General features: G+C 34.7%; 1 protein-coding gene and 1 pseudogene across 6 annotated transcripts in view; both read left to right on the top strand.

The window, feature by feature from the left end:
- Kdm6a (lysine demethylase 6A) overlaps positions 1–24,218 on the top strand; it is a 122,133-nt gene that overhangs the window by 66,105 nt on the left and 31,810 nt on the right. For 2 of the 6 annotated variants that reach the window (XM_055598260.1, XM_055598262.1), the window contains exons 7-16: positions 2,304–2,358; positions 3,908–3,942; positions 6,226–6,319; positions 11,052–11,178; positions 17,429–17,527; positions 17,658–17,877; positions 18,419–18,553; positions 19,773–19,868; positions 21,325–21,426; positions 22,298–22,693. In XM_055598260.1, the coding sequence (XP_055454235.1) occupies positions 2,304–2,358; positions 3,908–3,942; positions 6,226–6,319; positions 11,052–11,178; positions 17,429–17,527; positions 17,658–17,877; positions 18,419–18,553; positions 19,773–19,868; positions 21,325–21,426; positions 22,298–22,693 (1,359 nt within the window). Of the gene's footprint in view, positions 1–2,303; positions 2,359–3,907; positions 3,943–6,225; positions 6,320–11,051; positions 11,179–17,428; positions 17,528–17,657; positions 17,878–18,418; positions 18,554–19,022; positions 19,179–19,772; positions 19,869–21,324; positions 21,427–22,297; positions 22,694–24,218 lie in introns of all 6 variants that reach the window. The other 4 variants (XM_055598256.1, XM_055598259.1, XM_055598258.1 and 1 more) reach the window with 4 other exon arrangements.
- On the top strand, positions 7,177–8,783 carry LOC129669882 (ornithine decarboxylase-like; annotated as a pseudogene).

Genomic DNA, 24,218 nt, shown 5'->3' with positions numbered 1-24,218 from the left:
AACTCAGAAAGTATTTCCTAGGAACTTGAATATTAGCTATTAATTTTATGCGTATTGTTAAATTTCAAAATACCCATGTTTTTTTATTGATACTTTACTCTTACATTTTTGTTATTTTAGTTGTCTGGAGACAATGACAATTACGATTACTTCTTCATACGTGATATGTTCTCATTCTTCATGATGTTCATATCTTACTTCTTTTGACAGTTTAAAAGTTCTGGTCTTAGAGATTATCTCACCCACCTAATTTACCTTTTGAAAAGGTGATTGAAAAGTTCCCCATGTTCTCCAGTACTTTAGAAAAATTTGTTGGAAGCTTTAAAACTTAAGTTTTAGTGTTGGATTTGGCCTATAGCAAGGTACTAGGGAAGAAATTCATCACTAAAGGATTCTTCATAATATTGGTATGTCATAGAATCCCTATTCTTTAGAATTGATTGTAACAAACTGAGACAGTGAGGAAGGCAAGTGTTCATTGTATTTAGAACTTTTTATTTAATGACCGTCATACTCTAGTGTCTGTTATTGGTAACAATATCACTAAGTCTAGGATGAGGTCTACAAATAAAGTTGTGTTCATTGCCACATATTGAGCCTTATGAGATGGATCTTCATACTCTCAGAGATGAAGGGATGGGTGGATGGAGCTGTGGTCAAATATATGACAAGGAGCAATTCAGGGGAGGAAAGGCTTAGTTTGGTGTACAGTTTGAGTTGGTGCAGCCCATCATGGCATAGAAGACATGGGGAAAGAAACCTCAGTTGGCAAAGAGTGCATAGGGTGCAGGAACTACTTCAGTAAGATTCTCAAACAGTGCCACCTGCTGAGGGCCACAGTCAAACACATGAGCCTCTGGGGGACATTTTACATCCAAATTACTACAGTTAGTTTGTTGACTAAAATAAGTGATAAAGTAATAGTCAGTTTTGAATTTGGGAGGTGAAAATTGTCTGCATGGAGATAAGTGATTTGAGTATATTTAGTTGTATTAACCAATGGATATCAGATGGTAGAGGCCAAAGCCCAGAGCCAGAAGAGTGCCTAGAAATACAATTTGAATAGTAGTAGTATACAATGTGTTTTTTCTTTCTTTTTTTGTTAAAGAAATTTTTTAAAGCAATCAGACTGGCATAATTTTAAAGAAAAATGCCCCCCTCCCCCATCCAACCCATTTTAGTGACCATAGTCAGGATCTGTTGGCTATTAGAAAGTCATGAATATACAGTAGTCTGTTTTTGAGCAGTCATAACTCTGTTTGAAGATTGACAAGAACTAAGTTTAAGGCTTTAAGATGATTTTAGTCACATCAGTTTAATCAAGAATGTTACATGTGACCTTCTTTAGCCAATTTCAGAGATCAAAATTTTAAATTACTTTTAGCCTATATTTTTCTTACTTGTTTTAGGTCAAAATTTCAAAAGAATTTAAGTTATACATTTAGAAGTCTGTAACAATACTTTGATTTACAATAGCATCCAGCATACCTTTTCTTCTCTAAGGTACTACATAAAGCCCTGTTTTTCAGGACCCTATAAAAATAAGTTCTTCAGCCTGAAGTATTTCTTGAAGTATTTCTGAAGCATATTCCTGTTTTCATCATCTTTTTTTTTTTTTTTTGGGGGGGGGGGGTGGGTTTTTCCCTTTTTTTTTTTTTTTTTTTTTTTTTTTTGGGGGGGGGGGGTCATGTGAGCTCTAGTTATATTTTGCTCTCTGTATTCCCTTAACAAGTTAAAATTAAAATGAAACAAAACAAAAACCTTCAGTGAACATTATATTTAGTGTTGTAGCCACAATAGATTTCCTGGCATAGAATAAAAGGCAAGCAGTATTGCTAATGTGTACACACCCTTCCCTTCCCCCCCAAGAAGGAGCCCTGTGTAGCCCTGGCTGTTCTGGAACTCACTCTATAGAGTAGGCTGGCCTTTGATCCTTAGGATTGTTCCCCAAAATAAATTTATAAGAAAGATATATTGTATTTAAATTGCTTTATAATACTTCCTATTTACTTGAATACCTAAAATCTAAAGCTTTTTCATGAGTAAAAAGATACATATGATAACTTGATAAGATCAATTTTCCAAATTCTCTTCTCACCTACTTCAAGAAGATAACCCAAGAAACAATAAATTTATCTCAGTTGCAAAGCAGTAGATGTTTAAAATAATTCTCATTCATTGGTAGTATATTCTGTTTGCAGAATATAATTTCAGTATTTTGTTAGATCTGACATACCCAAAAACTATTTTAAGATCCATTCATATGACTTTTTGCATTGACTTTATGTTCTTCCTTTTGGCAGCATTTTCAGTTAGCTTTGCTTGACTGTAATCCCTGCACTTTGTCCAATGCTGAAAGTAAGTATTGAATACCTTTTTTCTTTCTTTTCTTCATTTGTTTGTTTATTGAGACGGGGTTTCTCTGTGTAGTCTTGGTTGTCCTGGACTCACTTTGTAGGCCAGGCTGGCTGGACTTGGACTCACTTTCCGAATGCTGGGATTAAAGGTGTGCACTACCATGTCCAGCTCTTAAACCCGTTTTGATACATGTGTTCAGTATAGTTTGTTACAAAAATGATACTAATATTTACAGTCATATTAACAAATTCTGTACAGTTTATTTCTTCTAGAATCATTGAGTATAACTATTGGTTGCTATGGTTACTTGTACACCAAACTTGTTAAATTAAATATTGTCACCAGTCTGTCTGAAACAGATAGGTAGTGAAGTGGGCTGATGAACAAGGTTGTTTGTTTGTTTGTTTGTTTTTGATTTTTAATAGTTTATTTTAAAGGGCTTGGAGGAATTATACATAGTGTTTGTCAGTTATTTAGTAGATATGCAAATATTTATGATTATGCTTTGTGCTGTTACAATTATTGGAAATACTTTGACTTTATTATAGTAGTTTGATATATCATACATGAAGTTTGAGGTGACATTTTACAGTTATTTAAAGAAAAAGTTGTTTTGAAGTGTGTTTTGATACAGTGGTTTTCTTTATTTTCTTTTTCTGTATAGATATTTTTTCCTGAATTTGATGGCTTGATATGTTTATCAGTGTTTATATTTTAGTGTGTACATTTATTATCCAATTGGATAATTGAAGAGTATGTTTTAAATTTGATCTAGATTTCAAAAAATATATCTTGAAAAATCAAATTTCTGAAATACATGAGAAACTGACAAATACTATATGAAAATAACAAGTTATTTAGTGGATTTTGTGTCTGGAAATAGCTGTTTTACTGTAAGTTGTTTGTGTATTCTTTTATCTTGTCTGTTTCCTCTTCCACCTCCTTCCTCCTTGTTCCTTCTTTTTAAAGGGAAAAGTGGAAAAAGAACAGTTCAAAAACATTGTTATATTAACTTGAAGGTGAAAAGTTGAAGAGCAAAGAGTTGAGTTGAAGGATACAATTGAATACCTAGCTCCTCTGTGCTAGGATTAGGGGCATTGTTTATGTGTAATATAGTATGGAAAATCTGATGACTTTTGTTTTAATATGTTTTCTGTTTCATATTGACTTTAATATAAATTTGACTTATAACTCAATTTCAAGTACTATGTTTTGGAATATAAGTTTCATAAGATTTCCCTATTTATTTAATGTTGCCATTTTGAACTTTATAAAGTGTATGCTCACTTGCTATAGCTACTAACACTAATAATAATTAACAAATCTTACACAGTGATCAGCAGTGACAAATACGGTATCTTATCCTGTGTTTTCTTCAGTATGATTGTTTGTGTATATTTTATTAAAAGCAAGTAAAAGTATGTTCATATTATTTCATCTATGAACTATAAATCATGTTTCTTTTCTTTTTGGTTATTCTTGCCTAATTTGTCCCAAACCTTACTGTATTGTTACTGACTTGTTTTTTGTTTTTTATCATCCTTTGCAGTTCATTTTCACATTGCCCACTTATATGAAACCCAGGTAAGTGTTTTAATTACCTAAGTTAAAAAAATTACAGTATCACTTATATCATGCACTAATGAAATTAAATGTATATAGATAATTTAATGCAATTTTGGGCATTATGTTACATACATATATATTTATATTCATTAAGTTGAGTCAAGTGTTGCTTCATCAGCTGCTACACAGAAGCGTGATATATCCAGAGAAGAATCACTTATGTCTTTTCTATAAACTTGATTTGTAGTTCAAACAGTTATATTTAATATTTCTCTTGTGGTGGAGAATGCTTCATTCTGTTGTAGATGCTTATTATAATATGTTGCTTTTAAATGATTTTCTTTATCAGTCACTGTGTGCATGTATTCCTGCATGAGTTTATGGGCACTTGTGCGCAGGTGCCCTTGGATTTATAGGCAGTTGTGATCCACCTGATGTGGGTACAGAAAACAAGTTCCCAGTCCTCTTTAAGAGCAATAAACAACCATCTCTCCAAACTTTTAATTTAAATTTTTATTTATTTTTTATTGTTTTGAGACATGATCTTTCAATGCAGTCTAGGTTTGCCTCCACTTTACTATCCTTCTGCCTTAGCCTCCTCAGGCTGGGATTGTAGTTGTTTCGTTAACTCAGTATTTTTACTTGTGCTTATATTGTTTTCACCATAATCAGTGAATTCCCATCTCAACAAAGAACTCTTGCATTTTTTTCTTTGTACTTTTGTCTTTATATTAATCCTTTAATGCCACCATCATTGTTTTGGATGTGATATGAACCCCCCCCCCCCAAAAAAAAAAAAAGTGTCTTGATAGGAAGCTAACATTTTTGAGTGTCATTGTTTTATATTTCTAGTTTTGGGGGCGTGTAATAACATTGAGATAGTTCACAAAGGTGCAGTCTTTCTAAGATATAAATTTGATTATATTAGTTGAGATAGTTCCTTGTTCCATTATCTTAGGATACATCTAGTCATCTTATACTGACTTAGCAGTCTCTGAATTTTCTACTCAGTCTTCTAAACGTTTGCACATTTTTCTCCAAAATATTCTATCACTATACACAGTATGATGTAGTATATTTTTCTGTCTTTAGTCTTTAAACTAAATTGTAGCTCCAATCATTTCCATTATGGTTAGATGTTCAATATTTTCTTTTTGGTTGATGATTTAGTAGGTTGGCCTATATCCTACTTAACTACTGCCTATTTAACTTGTGTAGACTACCTAAGATAAATATGTTAGGAATTAGTTGAACTTATGAATTAGAAGTTCAGTTAGTAAGTGCTGATAATCTCAATGTGCAGTTGTCTAAAATTCTCCCCCAATTTTAAAATAATGTATTTATATTATATAGTTCCTTAGTTTCCAATAATACATATGAATTTCATTTGATATTTAGAATGATTCTATAGATTGATTATACATTAACTTTTATAATTAGTTAATTTGTAGATTTCAGATCATAGGTCAAGTGATTTGCCTGTCATTCACAAAGGCAGTTTTGTATTTTTGCACTTCAGGTTTTTAAGGTTTATTTTGTTCAGGCATTTAAATAATAGTATTAATAAGAATAAAAGCTACTGCAAACTGTTATACAAAGTATAATTTAAAGGCCATGTTTGCAAGCTTCTTATTTTGTGGCCCTTTTGCTTTGAAGGAGTTGTTTTAAAACTTTATGACTGTTGTGTTAATTGCTTTTGGTCATGCTAAAACTTTGAGAAGAGTCCTGTGGGTAAATGGTTGCATTTAGAGACTTGTCTATGGAACTTGAAAAATACTCCAATTATAGGTGTTACAAATATTTTATAATTACTTTTGCACCCGTCATTTTATTACAACATTTTTTTTTCTTTTGCATATGTTATGTGTTATTGAGTTGCTTGGAAACTTGTTGCTAAGCAGGCAAATTATACCCTTGGAAGGAGTACTGTGGTTTCATTAATGTTATTAAGTAAAATTGAGATAATTTATATTATTAAATAAGTTGAAATTATTTTAGCTATTGGGTGTTGGCAAAGGTTGGAAAAGTTCATATTTTAGTAATACTTTGTTATAGTGGATTCTGTTACTAGCATTAGGTACAATGAAACATGCCTATTTGAACCTGTCTAATGTTTAAAAATTTTTAAAAAAGCACATCAGTAATAGAATCCAATTTTTTTTTTTTTTTTTTTTTTTCTTTTTCTTTTTCTTTCAACTGTCCCAAACCATAGTAAATATTATATAATTCCTAATATATTGGATGTTTTTTAAAAGTTGTATTGGTTTTATTTTTCTCTAAATATATTTTTCTGCTCTTTAGAGGAAGTATCATTCTGCAAAAGAAGCTTATGAGCAACTTTTGCAGACAGAAAACCTTTCTGCTCAAGTAAAAGCAACTGTCTTACAACAATTGGGTATGTAAATGTTGTCTTATGTGTTTTTCTATTATTTTTTTCAGAGTTGGTAAAAGTTAATCTGAATCTTCTCTCAAGCATTTCCCATCTTACAGTCTCTATAGTATAATTCTTGAATATTTTGCCCAATGTACTAGTTATTTGTCTGTTGTTGTGATCAAACACCATTACCAAGGCAATTTATAGAAAGAAGGGTTCATTTTGGGCTTTTGGCTCTAGAATGATAAGAACCTATTATGTCATGGCAGCAAGCAGGCATGTTGGCAGGAACAGCTGAGAGCACATACCTCCAACCATAAATGAGGGGTTGGGGGGGGGAGAGATAGAGAGCATTAACTGAGAATGATGGCAGGGAGCTTTGGAAATCTCAAAACCTACCCTAATGACATACTTCCTCTAGAGAGGTGACACTTTTTTAATCCTACCCAAACAGTGTCACAAAACGAGACCAAGTATTCAAATAACCAAGGCTTCATCTCTTTGAAACCATCATACCTACATATGAAACCTTTGTTTTTATATTTTAATTTTAAATTTACTTGAATTACCTATTTTATAAAAGTATCAAAATATGGTCAGTCCCTGCAGCTGGTCAGCCAGCAGCTTGGCCCCACCTCGGGCTGGCATCTGCAGCAGGCTCAATGAGGCAGCTGACCGGGCCCGGCGGGCATCCAGGCGCTCCCCTGGGTGCGGCGGCTGCAGCGTCTCCATGGGGCCGGCCAGCGGTGCCCTAGCGCTGTGAGAACGTTGCCACGGCTCCAAGGAGACAATATTCAGAGTTCCTGAATAACTTTCCTTGTGTGAGGAGCTGGCAATAGTTTCATTCCATCTCTAGGTTTTCTGTAGGCTCAAGAACCATGAATAGCTTTACTAAGAAAGAGTTTGCCTGCCATATCCTCGATGAAGGCTTTTACTGCCAAGGACATCCTGGACCAAAAAATTAATGAAGTTTCTTCCTCTGATGATAAAGATGTTTTTTTATGTTGTGGACCTTGGAGACATTCTAAAGAAGCATCTAAGATGGCTAAAAGTTCTTCCTCGTGTCACTCCCTTTTATGCAGTCAAGTGTAATGACAGCAGAGCTATAGTGAGCACTCTAGCTGCCATTGGGGCACGATTTGACTGTGCAAGTAAGACTGAAATACAGTTGGTGCAGGGGCTTGGGGTGCCTCCAGAGAGGATTATCTATGCAAATCCTTGTAAACAAGTGTCTCAAATCAATTATGCTGCCAGTAATGGAGTCCAGATGATGACTTTTGACAGTGAAATTGAGTTGATGAAAGTCGCCAGAGCACACCCAATGTTGGTTTTGCGGGTTGCCACTGACAATTCCAAAGCAGTTTGTTGCCTCAGTGTTAAGTTTGGTGCCACACTCAAAACCAGCAGGCTTCTCTTGGAACGGGTGAAGGAGCTAATATTGATGTCATTAGTGTCAGCTTCCATGTGGGCAGTGGATGTACTGATCCTGAGACCTTCGTGCAGGCCGTGTCGGTTGCCCGCTGTGTCTTTGACATAGGAGCAGAACTTGGTTTCTCAGCATGTATCTGCTTGATATTGGTGGTGGCTTTCCTGGATCTGAAGATACGAAGCTTAAATTTGAAGAGATCTCCGGTGTAATCAACCCAGCTCTGGACAAGTACTTTCCATCTGATTCTGGAGTGAGAATCATATCTGAGCCAAGCAAATACTACGTCGCATCAGCTTTCACTCTTGCAGTCAATATTATTGCCAAAAAAAAAAAAACGTATGGAAGGAGCAGACTGGCTCTGATGATGAAGATGAGTCAAATGAGGAAACCTTCATGTATTATGTGAATGATGGAGTATATGGCTCATTGAACTGCATTCTTTATGATCATGCACGTGTGAAGGCCCTGCTGTACAAGAGACCCAAGCCAGGTGAGAAGCATTACTCGTCCAGCATCTGGGGGCCAACTTTCGATGCCCTTGATTGGATCGTTGAATGCTGTCACCTGCCTGAAATGCATGTGGGTGATTGGATGCTCTTTGAGAACATGGGTGCATACACCGTTGCTACTGCTTCTACTTTCAATGGGTTCCAGAAGCCGATCATCTACTACGTAATGTCATGGCCAATGTCGCAACTCATGAAGCAGATCCAGAGCCATGGCTTCCTGCCGGAAGTGGAGGAGCAGGATGCTGGCACTCTGCCCATGTCTTGTGCCCAGGAGAGCAACTTAGACTGTCACCCAGCAGCCTGTGCTTCCACTAGTATCAACGTGTAGATGCTGTTCTTGTAGCTCTTACCTGCAAGTTTAGCTCAAGTTGAGGGATTTGAGGGGACCATTTAACTTAATTACTGCTAGTTCTGGTATGTCTTTGTAAGAGTAGGGTTGGCACCAATGCAGAATGGATGGCTAGAAGATGGGGGTCACACTTACCTGTGTTCCTATGGAAACTTTGAATATTAGTTTTATATGGATTTTTATTCACTTTTCAGACATGATACTGATACTAACGAGTGCCCCTCAGCTGCTGAGCAAGCATTTGTAGCTTGTACGTTGGCAGAATGGGCCAAAAGCTTATGTTGTGACCCATTTTGAAAATAAAGTATCTTGAAATAATTGGGGAAAAAAAGTATCAAAATACTTATTTTTAGTGCATTACAGCATTTGAGTAATATGAATATTTATCTTTAAATTTAGGCATGTTGCTAGTTTAGTGAAAATGTTTTTGAATTTTTAATTAGGAAAAAACAAGTTTAATGTTTTCAAAATTATTCACCTTTCATGTACTACATGAATATAACTGTTTTTATACATCTTATTTCTAATTCAGTTTTTCATACATTTTTTAATTCATAGAAGATATGTATGTCCTTCCTATCTGTCTAATATATATTATATAATTATTAATTATATATTTATTAATATATTAATTTATAATTTAAAATATTGTAGTTTTATTGTATTAAATCATCAATCACCTGACTTCTGACAATGGCTTGTTAAATTTTAGAATATAAAAGTAAACTCATGATTTTGTCTAATTATATTTACTTCTTAGCATCTTGCTTTCTGTTCTGGACCAGGAACAGACTAGTCTAGACAGTCTGCTAGACTCCCATTTCTTTAGATCCTGTTTTTTTTTTTTTTTTATTTTTTAATTAATTTATTATTGGTGGTGGGGACACCATACACTTGCAGCCACACAGGTGCCATGTTCACACCTGTGGCAGTCAGAGGACATCTATATCTTTCAGGAGTCTGTCCTCTTTTTCTACCAGGGAGTGAATTTATGTGCTCAGGCTTGCACAACAAACACTTTTGCCTGGTGAAACATGTCATCCCCACGCTCATCTTGTTCTTACTAGTAATAGAAGGAAAGAGGTAGGATGCATGGTTTGATTTCTGTCTTCCCTTCCTTCCTGTTGTTTCTTAAAATTTTGATAAAACATGGTACCTGGATTCCTTTAAGATAGCTGTATGTACATAAACAAGTGCCAAAAACCAAGAGTGCTTGTTTTTTTCATATGCTATGTATAAAGAACAAAGCTTATTGGAGGGATTTACAATTGAAATGTGATCTATTGGGAAACTTAACAAAATTGATCTTACCCATTTTCAAAGATTTAGAATATAGTATTCTCAGATGTGTTTTTTGCTTAATTAACTACTTACTAAGTTATCTCTTTTTTTTAATTTTTTAATTACTTTATGTGTATGTTTTTTTTGCTTACACTTATTTCTGTAAGTGGCATGGAGGGCATGCCTGGTGCCCTCCAAGGCCACAAGATGTCATCAGGCCAATCATATGTGCCTTTAATCCCAGCATTGGGGGGCAGGGGGAGAAAATCTGACACATATCTGAGTTCATGGCTAGCCTAGTTTAGGCCACCCAGGACTCAACAAACCAAAAAAAGTAAGAAAGGGAAGGAACATAAGGAAGGAAATTAAGTATGAGTCATAGGAGCCCCTGGAATTGTAATTACAGAAGATTGTAAGCCACCATATCTGTGATGGGAATTGAGTCCAGGTTCTTTTAAAAATAAACAACAAACAAAACCGTAGACAGTGCTCTTAACTTCTGAGCCTCCTTCAGCTCCCTGATCATGTTCTTAGAAAAGTTTATTTATTAGGTATTTCATGGTACTCCTAACATTTGAATAAAAGAGTTTTCTTAATAGTTCTAATTTTCAAACTTAAGTATTTTATAATTGTTAATTATTTTTATTTTACATACATTATGAATTTGTTTACCTAAGAAGGTGGGATTGTGTGTGTATGTTAATCTGAACTATCATTAGTTATTTATTTTACATTTATACCTTGAAAATAAATGTTGGTCTAATAGAATATCTTATTTGCACTTAATTTTTTATGTGGAATAGTATTTATGACATTAAGTTCTTTGTATCAGTATGAGATAATGACTACTAATAGCCAATATAGCTATATTATTTATAACTTTGATAGTGTGCACTTTTAAAGTAGACATGTTTGATTAAGGGTAGATTATTGGGGTTATCTGAAGATTGTAATCTACTCTTAGGTGTTAAGTGATTGTTTTTAAACTCATTAACTTCTCTTAAAAGCTATTCATGTATTCATATGAGAAAAACTTTCTTATTGCAAGAATTAGCTGTTCTAAAATATCAGAATGTGTGTTCTGAAGTAGATCAATAACACATTAATGGAAAAGGTTTTCGTTAACTTTCTGCTTTGTATTCTTAAAAATAGAACTATTATATAATGTATGTTAATGTTTTAAAGGTTGGATGCATCACACTGTGGATCTCCTGGGAGATAAAGCCACCAAGGAAAGTTATGCTATTCAGTATCTCCAGAAGTCCTTGGAAGCAGATCCAAATTCTGGCCAGTCCTGGTATTTCCTTGGAAGGTGAGACTTAACCAGATAATTATATTTTGTTGTTGATAGTTATAGCTAGGAGATTTTAATTACATCCTCAAATGTTTACATTTTATGCCTTGAACAATATATTTTTTCTTTTAAGTAGATTATAATAAAGATTCTTGAAAGACAAATGATAAAAGAAACATTTAAGTACAATAGTTTTCTCATAGCAAAGCCCCATCTTATGATGACGTTTCTTGTTTTCGATTTTTGTTTAACCTGAATTTCTACAATTTTTTATATCAGTATTTAGTTGACCCTGTTAATACCTCTGTGAAACTATTTCTATAATTGAATAAAGAAGTAACATATGAGGACAGCTTAAGCAGTACTCCTTATGGTGTCCTTCATAACAATACAGACCATTTTTGTCCTGTTTAAAATTCTTTTTTTTCTTTTTATACTTATATTTATTTATTTTTATTAATTACATTTGATTCACTTTGTTTCCCAGGTGTAGCCCCTCCTTCAACGCCTCCTATGCCCATCCCCAAGTCCTCCTCCCCTTTCATCTGACCCTAGCCTATCAGGTCTCATCAGGACTGGCTTCATTGTTTTCTTCTGTGGCCTCTTAAGGCTTCTTCCTCTCAGGGGGAGGTGATCAAAGAGCCAGCCACTTAGTTCATGTCAGATACAGTCCCTGTTCCCATTACTAGGGAACCCACAGGACACTGAACTGCATGGGCTACATCTCTGCAGGGGTTCTACATTATCTCCATGAATGGTCCTTGGTTGGAGTATCAGTCTCAGAAAAGACCACTGTACCCAGATTCTTTGGTTCTGTTGCTCTCCTTGTGGCACTCTTGTATTTTTATCTTCCCCTTCTCTCATAAGATTCCCTGCACTCTTCCTAAAGTTTGTCTATGAGACTCAGCCTCTGCTTTGATACTCTGCTGGGTAGTCTTTCAGAGGCCGTCTGTGGTAGGCTCCTGTCCTGTTCCCTCTTTTCTCCCTCTTCTGATGTCCATCCCATCTTCATTTTTGAGTGAGGATTGATCATCTTACCCAGGGTCCTCCTTCTTACGTAGCTTCTTTAGGTGTACAGATTTTACTATGTTTATCCTATATTACATAAAACTAGACACATTAAACCTGATACAGGAGACAACTTCCTGAACAGAATACCAACAGCACAGGCTCTAAGATGAACAATCAATAAATGGGACCTCATGACACTGAAAAGCATCTGTAAAGCAAAGGATACTGTCAGCAAAACAAAGCAACAGCCTACAGATTGAGAAACGGTCTTCACCAACCCTATATCCGACATTGTGCTAATATCCAAAATATATAAACAACTCAAGAAGTTAAACACCAGCAAACCAAGTAATCCAATTAAAAGCTAGAGTACAGAAGTAAACACAATTCTCAATAGAGGAATATAGATGGCAGAGAAACACTTAAGAAATGCTCCACATCCTTAGTCATCAGGGAAATGCAAATCAAAACCACCCTGAGATTTAACCTTTCACCCATCAGAATGGCTAAGATCAAAAACTCAAGTGACAACACATGCTACAGAGTATGTGGACAAAGGGGAACCGTCCTCCGTTGCTGGTTGGAATTTAAACTTGTGCAACCACTTTGGAAATCAATCTGGTGCTTTCTCAGAAAATTAGCAATAATCCTACATCAAGATCCAGCTGTACTTCTGCTAGGCATATATCTAAAATATGTTCAAGTATACAACTAGGAAATTTGCTCAACCATGTTTGTATCAGCTTTATTCCTAATAGCCAGAATCTGGAAACAACCCAGATGTTCCTCTACTAGTTTGTTTTTTTTTTGTTTGTTGTTGTTGTTTTAAGCATCCTACTAGATACTACTTTTTGTTATTGAACTATTTCTCATGAATGATCGTTCCTCATTTCTACCTTTTGATTATAGTAGTAGACCTCAAGTCACAATTTCACTTGAAATTTTACATTCATTTAAAGTGAGTACAGTATTATTGAATTTTCTGGAAAGAGACATCAACTGTCAGAATTTGTTCAGGGATGATGTGTTATATACTCTTTATATATGTATTGATAGATTGTTCCTAATTCATTTTGCCTTTCTCTGTATATTGGAAAAATCAGTGTACTAGATACTAAAAGATTCAAATTTAGATAAGATGTCAGATAAGTTTTGTAGAATTTTAGGTGATTCATATATAACCCTTTTGAGACTTCAGTTTTCTCCTTTTTTTTTTCATTTTTACTTTGAGAATTTCCTACAGGTTGTTTTGGTTATATTCTGCCTTCCCCCACCCACAATGATTCTTGAGCCTTGGGAGGAGAAGGCATAATATAAATGCCTGTTTAGGAGTGGGCATTTTCACTCTTAGTCTCTGTAATTTGACCACTTGACGTTCTCTGTTAATTACCATCTATTATAAATAGAAGCTTCTCTGATGAAGGTTGATAGGTGCAGTAGTAATATATATGGGTATAACAATAAGTCAATAAGACTCAGTTTAATACTATATTCATTTAGTAGAGTAATGTTCTTTTTCCTAGGATCTACAATCTGTCATAGGATCTTGGTCCCAATAAAGTGGTGGGTTTGAGTTTCAAATTGTAGAGTGGACCTTCAATCCAATCAGAAAGTGGTTGGTTATTTTCAATATGTTTGTGCCACTGTTACACCCAATTATTATTGTAGATTGCACGGTTTACAGCTGTGTGAGGTTGATAATTACTTTTCTCCTTTGGTAGCATGAATAGCACCTTCCAGCTCATTACAAGCTTCGTATCTCCCATTATGTGCTGTCTTTGGTAAGGGGGTTGAATGGAATTAGTTTTTCTTGGGGGACAAGGGAAACTGTGGTACTGGTCATTGGTGGATATTAGGGACATTAGTAATTCTGCTTAAAAATAAAAAAAAAGAATCTTCCAGGGAGGCAGAGGCAGGTGGATCTCTGTGAGTTCGAGACCAGCCTGGCCTACAAGGCAAATCCAAGACACCCAAAGCTACACAGTGTTGAGGTTTTTAACAAACCTCTTTTATTTAGGGTTATTAAATGCTTCTACTTCCCTTCAACCCACCCGCCATCTCCAACACTGTTTAAGAGGGTTAGTGGAGGTAGGGGGCGAAATTTTCTCTACTACTCCCTGCTGGGTAGGGTCATAGGATTCTGTTAGGGACAATATATATATCAGTCATCCAGAAGTCCAGGTAACCAGCAAATCAGCAAACAGCAAATGCAGCAGGACGAACCAGCAGCAAGCCATCCTCCTCCAAATAGTCTAGGCTTCTTCCTCTGGGCTGTCATATTTATACCCCTCAAAGTCCTCAGAATTGAACTAATTCCACTGGCAAAGACCACACTCTGCACTACACTTAACCGGTGTGGACAAACTAAACCCCCCCCAACTCAGAATTGTAACAAAAACATACTTACATATCATAAACCAAAATGTCCACAACAAAACAGAGAAACCCTACCTCAATAAACCAAAAATTAATAAGTAAAAATAAAGAATCTTCTAGTGTATGGGACAGCCAGCCCTTTAGAACGAATAATTATTTGGCTGCAAAATAGTTGATCTTTTACATACCTTCCTTCTTCAAAGCTTCAGTTTTGTCATTTCCCTTTGTAGTTTTATAAAAATATTTTATAATGAACCGTATCTGGAATTTTTAAAATGTAGTATATTCAGCTTCAGTCGACAATATTCCATAATTTTTTTTTCTGATTGTATATTTAGTACACTGACATGTGCTAAACTTTTGCAGATATACACTAAACTTTTCTTACTTCTTAAACAAGGAATAGTTATTACAATCTAACTTGTGTTATTATGTCATAACATTCTGCTTCTATTTTTTGATGTTTTTTTACAATCACTACCATCTAATGGTTTGCTTTTTTTTTGTTTGGTTTGTTTGTTTGGTAGGTTGGTTTTTTATTTGTTTTGTTTTATTGACTTTATATCTGGATTGTACTCCCCTCCCTCATCCTCCCTCACTCCCTCTTCCTATGGTTGGTTGGTTTATGAGACCATGTAGTCCTACTTGCCCTGGAACACTCTGTATACCAGGCTGGCTTCAAACTAACAGATTTGCCCACCTCTACTTCCTGAATGCTGGGATTAAAAGATGTGTGCTGCCGCCGCTACCTGACTTAATGTTATGCTTTTAATATGAGAAACGCTTATGAATAATACATTCATGACTTCCTATCCTTATCACTTTACTTTTGTTCCAATTTGACATTACTAATGACCTTTTGTCACAAGGTCATGTTTCATATAATAGGTTGTGCAGGTCCTGTGTGAAACTTGCTTTTTTGTTTAGTAGGTAAAATTTTCTGATACTGTCTAATCTATATAAATCCTTAGGCCTGTTTTTTTTATTTGTTTGTTTGTTTGTTTGTTTGTTTACCCTTCTCTAATAAATGTCCTGTGTTGTTACAGCTTGTCTTCATATCAATAAATTTCAAAGGTAGATTTTTATAGAGATAGAGGTATTTTAAATTTCAACATTTTCACCTTGGAAGGTATTTCCTTCCCAATAGCCTCATGTTTTATCCGTCATATGCTCCAAATCAGCTTCATTTCCTTTTGCCAATAAATTCATACTCCACTCTTTCCCTCTTTCCTTTTCTTCCTTTTGTATGTGTGTATCCTAGGCAAACACTGTACTACTGCTTCTGAGCTACACTTGTAGCTTCTCTGTTTATTTACTCTCAATCAGCCATGGAATCTTTGCCATTCTTATTTTTTGTTTTTGTTTTTCTCCTTTCTTTTGCTCTGTCTACTTTCATTCCTCTTTTTTTTTTTTTCTAGCTTTACTTGTTCCAAACCAGTGAATATAACTATCCTCTTTTTCTGTACATAAGTTTACTTTTAGTCTATACGATATGTTGTTGACATATTCTTATAACGTGCTTTTATCACAACCACTTCCATTGTTAGGGAAACAGATTTTAAGGTGGGGGGGTGTCTGAAAAATGTGTGTCTTTTCTCCCACATGTGCATATTTTTTAAAACAAATACATTAGGATTTGTTCATATTGTTCAAATATATTTGAAATCTCTCCTCTTACCTTCTGTGTCTGACTCAATACACTTGTAAATTTTATAAATCCTTAAAATTTCAAAGAATACCTATAGTCTTTGAACAAATAAAGGTTTTCAGATTTTCTTTTTTTTCTTTTATTGATTATTCTCAACCAGTGTTCTCCCAACATAAACAAATAATATGACAAATGTTAGTTTATTGGAAAGCTTTTGTCTTCTATGCTTTACTTGTTTGCAGTTAGGAATTGCTACTCTGAATAATTGTCTATAAATATTCACATTCTTTATTCTCGCCTCAGTATTCTTTTTACCTTTTCCTAATTCTAAACAGGCTAATTTCCTAATTGTAGCCTCTTCTTAAACTGTCTGTTAGCTGTTTGATACAGCATTGTGATATTTGCAGTGCCTTCAATCCTCATCTAAATTATAAACTCCTTAGTTGTGATGGAGCATTCCTTTATTTCAACATTCAGGAGGTAGAGGCAGGGAGACTCCTGTGAGTTTTATGCCAGCCAGGGCTACAAAGCAAGACCCTGGTTTGTGGGTAGGGGAAACGACAAAAGAAAAGTAAATTGTAAACTCCTTCAAGACAGAATCTAGGGTTTTCTTTTATTTTCCTTTAGCACCAAAGATAAAATTTCTCTCTTTGAAATTTCAGTGATGTTTATACATGTGTTGGATACATCTTCATTTAGAAAATGGCAGGTGTTAAAGCCTGAATCTTATATTGCTGTCTTTAGTAGTCATGAAATACTGTATACTATATTTATACTGTTTATGATACCTAGAGACTAACCATTACATTATCATCTTTATAAATTAAAGAACATTTTTCTTTTCTTGTTATTTAAGAAAAGAGAAATTCATGTGGTTTTGTTTTTGAACCCTGTATTCTGACTATGAAAAACTAGAGGTCAGGATATAAAAGCAGAGCATGGAAGGGCTATGTTCAGCTCTCATTATTATAATATTGAAGTGATATGGCCTATACTTATTTTAATAGACTTTAGGCAATATATTTTAGCACATCTAAGGAAAACTGTATTATAATACAGTTTTGAATTGCTAGTTATCATGTCTATGGTTGTTATACACATGTACCTACATATGTTAACTTTTTTTTTTTTAATTTTGCTTTTATATATAACCATTTTTTTGGGTAAATGTAGTTTGTTTTGGTATTGATGGATTTTTTTTTTTAAACCTTCCCCCTTTCCTCTCCCTCTCAGGTGCTATTCAAGTATTGGGAAAGTTCAGGATGCCTTTATATCTTACAGGCAGTCTATTGATAAATCAGAAGCAAGTGCAGATACATGGTGTTCAATAGGGTAAGACTTTGTCTAAAATTAATGATATTGGTATACAGAGATCACTGCATCACATATAATGTACTTTATAATAAAAATCATGCTGTGAAGCTAACCAACTCTTAGTTAACTTATTTTATTCTTCTTTTAGTGTGCTCTATCAACAGCAAAATCAGCCTATGGATGCTTTACAGGCCTATATTTGTGCTGTACAATTGGACCATGGACATGCTGCAGCCTGGATGGATCTAGGCACTCTCTATGAATCCTGCAACCAGCCTCAGGATGCCATTAAATGCTATTTAAATGCAACTAGAAGCAAAAATTGTAGTAATACCTCTGCACTTGCAGCACGAATTAAGTACTTACAGGTAAAAAATTTAAATATCAATTTTTTTAAAGCCACATATTTCCCTAGAACACACAGGCAGGAATAGGGTGGCTGGAAAATTTGTCTAGTTGTCTTTGGATGTCTATAATCTGTTTCCATATTTTGTAAACATACCATAGCTTGCAATATTATTTTACTTTTCATCGTAAGTGAGATAAGCAACATTTTTTAAAATGCTTTTTTGCACATTGATGCATATTAATTTGCATAAGTTTTTTCAGTGTATTGTCTACATTTTTAAGTTGTCATAGCATTTTAAAGAACACAAACACTGTCTTTCACTCTTGTTTGAAGTTTCTGAGAAGACAGCTAATGAGAACCCTGGAAACAGCCTAGCTATGTTTTGATTCTCACAAAGGTTTATATTCTGGTTACCCTCTTTATACTTACTATCTTTCTAAAGCCCCAGATTTAGAATCTATTTTCTTTTGAAAACAATTAGCCATTAGGAAGATTTAGTGGACTTGCTCTTAACTCAAGTAGGCTTGTGTTAAATTTGCTTTTTACATAATTTTTCCTAGGCTCAGTTGTGTAACCTTCCACAAGGTAGTCTACAGAATAAAACTAAATTACTTCCTAGTATTGAGGAGGCATGGAGCCTACCAATCCCCGCAGAGCTTACCTCCAGGCAGGGTGCCATGAACACAGCACAGCAGGTGAGAAGTTGGGTTATGTTCTGCAGGTGCCCAGCTTTAAGGGTTCTTTTAATCTGTAGTAGTCAAGCTTATTTTAAGTAAGCATAGAAGGCTTTTATTAATGAATAATAGCCTTTTCATGTAAGTGCTAAGGGAATCTAGATAAAAATAAAATTCCCTCTGACATGGGAAGAAATTTGGGGGTACCAACTTAGAACCTTTGTGCATTTTCATTATTTTTCAACATTGCTTAAAATAATGCTGCAGTGGTTTGTTTAATTTTTTTAAAAGAAGATTCTCAAAGGAAGGTACACATTCCTCCACTGATGATGATTCATTGATATATTTTTTTTTGTTTTTACTTTCAATAGTTGCAATCAAAGATGTCCACATAACTTTGAGAAGTATGCAGCTTGTAAGTTTTATAATTTGAAGGAATGAACTAAGAATATATAGCACCCTATTTTTGTCTTCCTTCTGTGATTCTTAGGCATGTAAACCTCATCATCCAAATACTGAACCTGTATTAGGCCTCAGTCAAACACCAATTTCACAGCAGTCCTTGCCACTACACATGATTCCTCCTAGCCAAGTAGATGACCTGTCCAGTCCTGCCAAGAGGAAAAGAACATCTAGTCCAACAAAGGTATATGTCCTAAAGAAATAGAAAATCCCAGTCAAAAGAAGCTCCAACTGCCGCTAACTGTGCAGCTTGAACATTTCTGTCCTTTACTTTAAATCTGTGGACATCAGAACAATAAAAGGTTTAAATTTTCCCATCCCAAACTGTTAGAATCATACTAAAAAAAGTAGGGATAAATTTGCATTCATCAAATCATTTTATTCATTTCCCTGCTGTTAAGGTATCAGCACACTTTTCATCATCACTTTTTGCCAACATTGAAATATATTTAATATTGAATGTAGTGGACAGTGTGGTATATAGGCTAGCCATTTGGGCTATAGTTTAGGGGTGGGCTTTTTGGGGGGTGGCTTATTACAGAATCAACACTTTTTTTTAAATCTATATCAAGTTTAATATGCATGTAAATTATTTTTAAAGAATGTAATAACTTTTTGTGTGTAAATACTCCAGTTCATAGTCATTTGGCCTTCATTAATCATTAATTAATTTTAACTGTATTGCCTTAACCAAATATTCTTTCATGTTTTTGTTTTTGTTTTTTTTTGTTGTTGTTGTTTTTTGTTTTTTTTTGTTTTTTTTATCAATTTTCCTCAGAATACTTCTGATGATTGGAGTGGTGGCAATGCTGTGCCACATCCTCCAGTACAGCAACAAACTAATTCATGGTGTTTGACACCACAGAAATTACAGGTATGTAAGATATGTTTTAAAAAACAGTCATTTAGCAGAAATAGAAACAGTGAACTGTCATTAGTTCTTAAAGTTGAATGGCAAGAAACTCAGTACATAACAAAAAGTGATTACATGTTCACCAGCATAATGTAGATAATTTAATCTTGTTTTCCCTCTTTTTACTTTCTTTCTCTTTTTGGAATAGATAATGCATTTACATCCATATAGTAAGAATATAGTAATTATATAGGGTAAAGCCTTCTTTCAGCTTCTGCTCTAACTCTGCTTCCTCTTGACAGTTTTCTGGCATTACTTGTTTCTTACCTGTCTTAACAGAGAGTTGTTGTATATGTATAGTTATTTCACTTTAGAGTTATTCTTGGTCCAAAAATATTAAATGAAGAAATTTCAGAAATAAAATCATGATAACTTTTAAATTATAACATTCTGGTAGCATAATGGAATCCCATTCTATCCCACCAGGGACATCAGTCATCTTATTGTCCAATGTATTCAGCATATTAAGAGCCAATATGCTAATTGGCTCTTAATCACTTAGTATCTATCTTATTTATCAAAACCAGTGTTTCTGATTAATGATTTTTGTCATTAATAATGACCACAAAGCACAAGAATAATGATTCTAGCAATTGCAGTATACCAAAAAGGAAGCCACATAGTGTTTCCTCTAAGTGAACAGGAAAAAGATCTTTAATAAAACTACACAAAATATCATATGCTGTTATTTTGCTAACATTTATGGTAAGGATTCTCTTTTACCTGAAGTTGTGAATAAAGAGACATTTGTACTTGTTTTACTGTCACACGTAATACTGTGGAAGATATGGCCATAGTTTATAGTGGTATTAGGACTGAAAAGGCATTAAGTTAAATTAAATGTTTTAGCTTTTGTATGGTTTTAGCAATTCACTAGGAGATCTTAAAAGGTACCCCCTTTAGATAAAGGAGGGTCTATTGTAAGCTATTAATGTTCTCTTTATAGTTATTTTTCGGTCAATATATAAATAATCTACTTGTTATTTGAATAGGTCATATTTCTTTATGTAGATACTATACTATTGCTTAAGTAGATCACTACTTTTAGACAGTGTCTTCAAACTTTTCCTGTTCCAATCAATGCTTTGGGGACCATATTTTTTCATGTTTTTTTTTTTTCATTTTTAAGAGTTTTCTTCATAAATCAGAAATTACTGTATTAATAGAACTTCAAGCCCGTCTCTCTCAAAAGATCTCATTATAGTAAACTATGTTCAGATGAATGCTTAGTTAGTTCTTACTTTGGTTTCTTAAACTACCAAAAAAATTTTAAGGTGGAATTAGATTATTGTTGACCAGAAATCAGTGTTCAACCTGATAGTGGTTCTGAGTTTTGCCAGTTATTCATATAAAGGTTAAACAGATTTGTTAGTTTGTTTCAAGATATGTCTTTAATTATATTCTTTTTTTCCCCTAGCACTTGGAACAGCTCCGAGCAAATAGAAATAATTTAAATCCAGCACAGAAACTAATGCTGGAACAGCTGGAAAGTCAGTTTGTCTTAATGCAGCAACACCAAGTGTGTATAGCATTTTTCCTTTAAAGTTTGCTAGAATTTTGTGTACTTTTGTTGATACAGCATCACTGTAGAATTCACCCATACTCATTTCTACCTATATTTGGTAGAATATTGTGATTTGTGCTTCTTAAAATATTAAAGATCGAGTTTTTAAAGAAAAGAACATCTATTAATTTAATTTTAAACATTTTTATTACCTAATTCCACGGTATTTCTTATATGTTCTTAACTACTTAGCAGTTCTATACTAAACCTAGGTAAGGTTTTATGTGTTATCTTTATTTTAAAGTCTGTTATATTACAGTTTTGTGATTTATTTATTATTTATTTACTTTGGGGTGTATTTAAGGTTGATACTAGGGGCTTGCTTATGCTACTAGAGCCTGCTATCACTAAGCTATAATTTCTCTCTCTCTTCTCCCTCTCCACCCTCGCTCCTCTCCCCTTCACTTCCTCCTTTACACACACACAAGGTCTTACTAAATTGCCTGGGTTGACCTTGAACTTGAGATCCTTTTGCCTCATCCTCCTAAGTAGATGGAATTACAGTACTTCACCACTAGACCCATCTTAGAATAAAAATTTGAGGTTTCTTGAAGAACCATGAATTCCTCAGCTTTTCATGGGTTTCAGCTGCACTTTTTGGTCATTTTTAACAAGGTATTTCTTTAACATGAAACGTATTTCTCCTTTTCTTAGGCAGTTTACATATAAATAAAGTTTCTTGTCTTTGAAGTTGGTGGTTTTTAACCTAGAGAGATGAAATTTTGGCATCAGATCAGAGTCCATGATTATTCATCTTTACGTGCTGATTCTCTACCCTGAGGACTATGTAGATTGCACTTAATTGCTTTTCATTTGTTCCCTGCAGATTAGACAAACAGGAATTGCACAGGTACGGCCTACTGGAATTTCTAATGGGCCAACAGTTGACTCACCACTGCCTACAAACTCAGTCTCTGGCCAACAGCCACAGCTTGCCCTGACCAGGATGCCTAGTGTCTCTCAGCCTGGACTCCGCCCTGCCTGTCCCAGGCAGGCTTTGGCTAATGGATCCTTTTCTGCAGGCCATGTTCCCTGTAGCACATCAAGAACACTGGGAAGTACAGACACTGTCTTGATAGGCAATACTCATGTAACAGGAAGTGGAAGTAATGGAAATGTGCCTTACCTGCAGCAAAACACACCTACTCTACCTCATAATTACACAAACCTGACCGGCAGCACAGAGGAGCCGTGGAAAAACCAACTATCTAATTCCACTCAGGTATCAGACAAACTGCTTTAATTGACTGCTCAAATAATAGTTTGTGTTTATTTGTGTCTTTTAAGTGTTTGAGGAACTATTTTTAAATGAATTATATACTTCTATACTGTTGTTGCTATGTTTCAATTCAGTATACATGTATGTTTTTTTTTTCTTGATAATATTTCCACATATGGAGGCAGTCTGGGTGATTTACCAGTGAAGAAAAAGTAAACAGCATAATCTCCCAATCCACTTCTAATTTATATTGACCTCATAAGTAAAATGCCTATTTTTGTAGTACTCGAAAGTAGTCAATATCTGTATATAGGCAGGGTGAATATGAGAAGAGAATAAAATGACAAAATGGAGTATGAGAAAACAGTGTCCCATTTTAAGCTGTCTTGAAAAGCTGGAAAAGTAATTGAGATCACAAAAGGGTCAGAGCAGATTTGGAAAGTCCTTTAGTATAATTTGCCAGGCAGAAAATTGAACAATTATCAAGACTAGTATAAAGGTTGACCTGTGAACTATTGGGCATTGAGAAGAATGTGAACCATATCTTGTCTTTCAAGACGTGCTTCATCAAAGCATATATAAAATAATGCCATTGGATATCTTGGGCAGTGAAAAGACACTGTGGCTACAGCAGGTTTTTTGTTGTTTTAGATTATTTTAACATTTTTGTTATTCTATTTTTTCTTTTTTACTTTTTAAAAAAATTATTTACTTTTTATTTACTTTACATCCTGGTTGTAGCTCCACCCCACCTCCCCTCCCAGTCCCACACTCCTCTCTCCCCCAAAGGAAGCATTTAATTGGAGGCTTGAGTACATTTCCCGAGGTTTAGTCCATTATCATCATGGCAGGGAGCGTGGCAGCACAGAGGAAGACATTGTAGGTGAGAATTGTTCTATATCTGAATTCACAGACAGTAGGAAGAGAAAGACGGGGGCTTGGAATGGGCTTTTTGAAATCTCAAAGCCCACAGCCAGTGACACACTTCCTCCAGCATGGCCAAATCTACCTGAACAACTCCACCCTTCCTAATCCTTTCAAATAAGCATTCATATCTATGAGGATATGAAGGCATTTTTTATGCAAACCACCACAATCCAGTAAAGGTAATCTAGAGATTGATCATCTGAGATAATATTTCTAGGGTTGGGAAATTAGTGGATGCAAGCAAATCCACACCACAACCTGTGGTAAACTTTCTCCCCTCTTCCTCTCTTATAGTAGCCTGGGTGATGTTTGCTTTTTACAGTTTTAAAGGGTAGAAGAAAAATTTAAAAATATTGTGTTACATCCAATGACCTGCAAAGTCCTAATATTTGCTGTTTGACTCTACAAAGAAAATATTTGGAAAATTTTAAATATGAGTAGTTTTAATGAATTGTAGGTTGAAGCCTAATTGTGTACTTGGTTTTAAGGTAAAAGGATAGATAAACTGGAGGTGGCAAGTATAGAGTGTTACCACGGGACATTTGTAGTCATATAGGTTACATACATAAGGCGGAGTGTAGCTAAAGAAGTCAAATTCAGA

This window comes from Psammomys obesus, unplaced genomic scaffold (assembly GCF_907164565.1).
Source record: "Psammomys obesus unplaced genomic scaffold, mPsaObe1.curated_primary_1811, whole genome shotgun sequence".
Lineage (NCBI taxonomy): Eukaryota > Metazoa > Chordata > Mammalia > Rodentia > Muridae > Psammomys > Psammomys obesus.
The sequence above is the reverse complement of the archived record's forward strand: the minus strand, read 5'-3'. Positions and strand labels throughout refer to the sequence as shown.